General features: G+C 34.3%; 1 protein-coding gene across 1 annotated transcript in view; it reads right to left on the reverse strand.

Annotated features, from left to right (window-relative positions):
- LOC119592113 (zinc finger protein 12-like) overlaps positions 1-1,583 on the reverse strand; it is a 23,386-nt gene that overhangs the window by 18,385 nt on the left and 3,418 nt on the right. Inside the window, exons 2-3 of the mRNA XM_037940932.1 lie at positions 1,402-1,494; positions 541-1,164 (exon numbers count right to left, since the gene is read on the reverse strand). Of these exons, the coding sequence (XP_037796860.1) occupies positions 541-1,164; positions 1,402-1,482 (705 nt within the window). The 5' untranslated portion in view covers positions 1,483-1,494. The remainder of the gene's footprint in view (positions 1-540; positions 1,165-1,401; positions 1,495-1,583) is intronic.

Below are 1,583 nucleotides of genomic sequence, written 5' to 3' on the forward strand. Positions count from 1 at the left end.
CTCTATTTCAGAATGAAGCTTTTTACTTTAATCATATATAATTTAGAAAAATAGGATTTACCTCCTAATACGAACAGAATATATGTATTTTCTTATCTATCAGATTGATCTCATGGGAGAAGTGGAAATGGAGGTCAAACAATGATACAATGAATAAGGTTGAAGATTGGAAGACATTGTCCATATTAGTCATATATCACAATACATATCAATATGAAAAAATATATTATATCATTTCAATTTGTATAAATCTTAGTACATTCTCAAATAAAAATAACAACAAATTATACAAAAGTGAAATTTTATAGAAAAAGAATTACACAAAAAGAAGAAGAAAAAATATACATGAAACTAAAATGAATACACCTCTGTGAGAAGTGAGTTTGAACATGGTAAATGCTGAACGATAAAAAACCTAATAATAAAGTAAATAAACAATTTCATAAAGAAGAAAATAACACAAGTTAAAATATACATACTCAAAAATAAATAAAAGACCCTCTGCTATATAACAGAATTAATACATAAACTTTTTCCTACCTCCACCTGCGCACATATATCTTGTCCACAAACATCATCATCCATGCTTTGCTCCAATGCCTGGGAAGCTCTGTCATCGTCATTGTCATCACCGTTCTTGTCCCCATTATCCCTTGCGCTGTGGTCACCTTGGTTATTATGGTCCAGTCTGTGTCCTGCTCTTTGCCCTGACGACCCAAAATGCTCTCCGTCCTTATGGGATGACGAGCCGTCTGGAGACATCTGCACACCTCCGACGACAGTGAGTTCATTCTCCCCGTTCATCGAATCGTGACGTTTCTGGCGCTTGGTATCTGAGTCACACACGTCTTCCATTGCAGCAAACATTCTTCTACTATACTGTGGAGGTTCATCAGGTACTGCTAATCCTTTTATTTGTAACAATTCTGCTGCTTTGATGAGTTGCGAGAGGTCTTTCTGTGCCACACTCACAACACCAGCATACATGTAACTTAGCAGGGCCTCAATATCTTTACAATGTATGTCCTTCAAAACAATAACTGGATGTTTACATGGGGTGCACTCAAAGATTTTCTGGAAGTAGTCGCTGCATGTGGATAGCACAAGTTTGTGTACAGGATAAAATTTTCCCTCACATGTAATAGTTACGTCTGTAAACCTTTCCTGCAAGATGAAAGGAAAAAGGAAGAAATAATATTTCTGATAATAAAATGAATTAGATTGATATCTATTAATACATGCACCTAATGACAAATCATTTGTAATGAATTTCGTAATTTCCCTCACAAGGACCTTAACTGAAATCTTATTGATTTTCATTAATCTTATCACCTTTGCATTTAATAATTTAGAAATATTTGAAACATTCTTTTACCCTAAAACGAGAAGAGAAGAACGTACCACATCACGGAGTGTAGCAAGCATATGACAAAAAGTTGAACTGTGGTTATTCCACGATAAAGATAGCATTCCATCACTCATCTTGCCGTAATTCTGAAAAGATGATTATTGTTTTACTTGTACAATATACAGATCTTTAAAAAAAAATTTCCCTGATCTATCTTACTACCTATCTATCCCTC

This window comes from Penaeus monodon, chromosome 29 (genome assembly GCF_015228065.2).
Source record: "Penaeus monodon isolate SGIC_2016 chromosome 29, NSTDA_Pmon_1, whole genome shotgun sequence".
NCBI lineage: Eukaryota > Metazoa > Arthropoda > Malacostraca > Decapoda > Penaeidae > Penaeus > Penaeus monodon.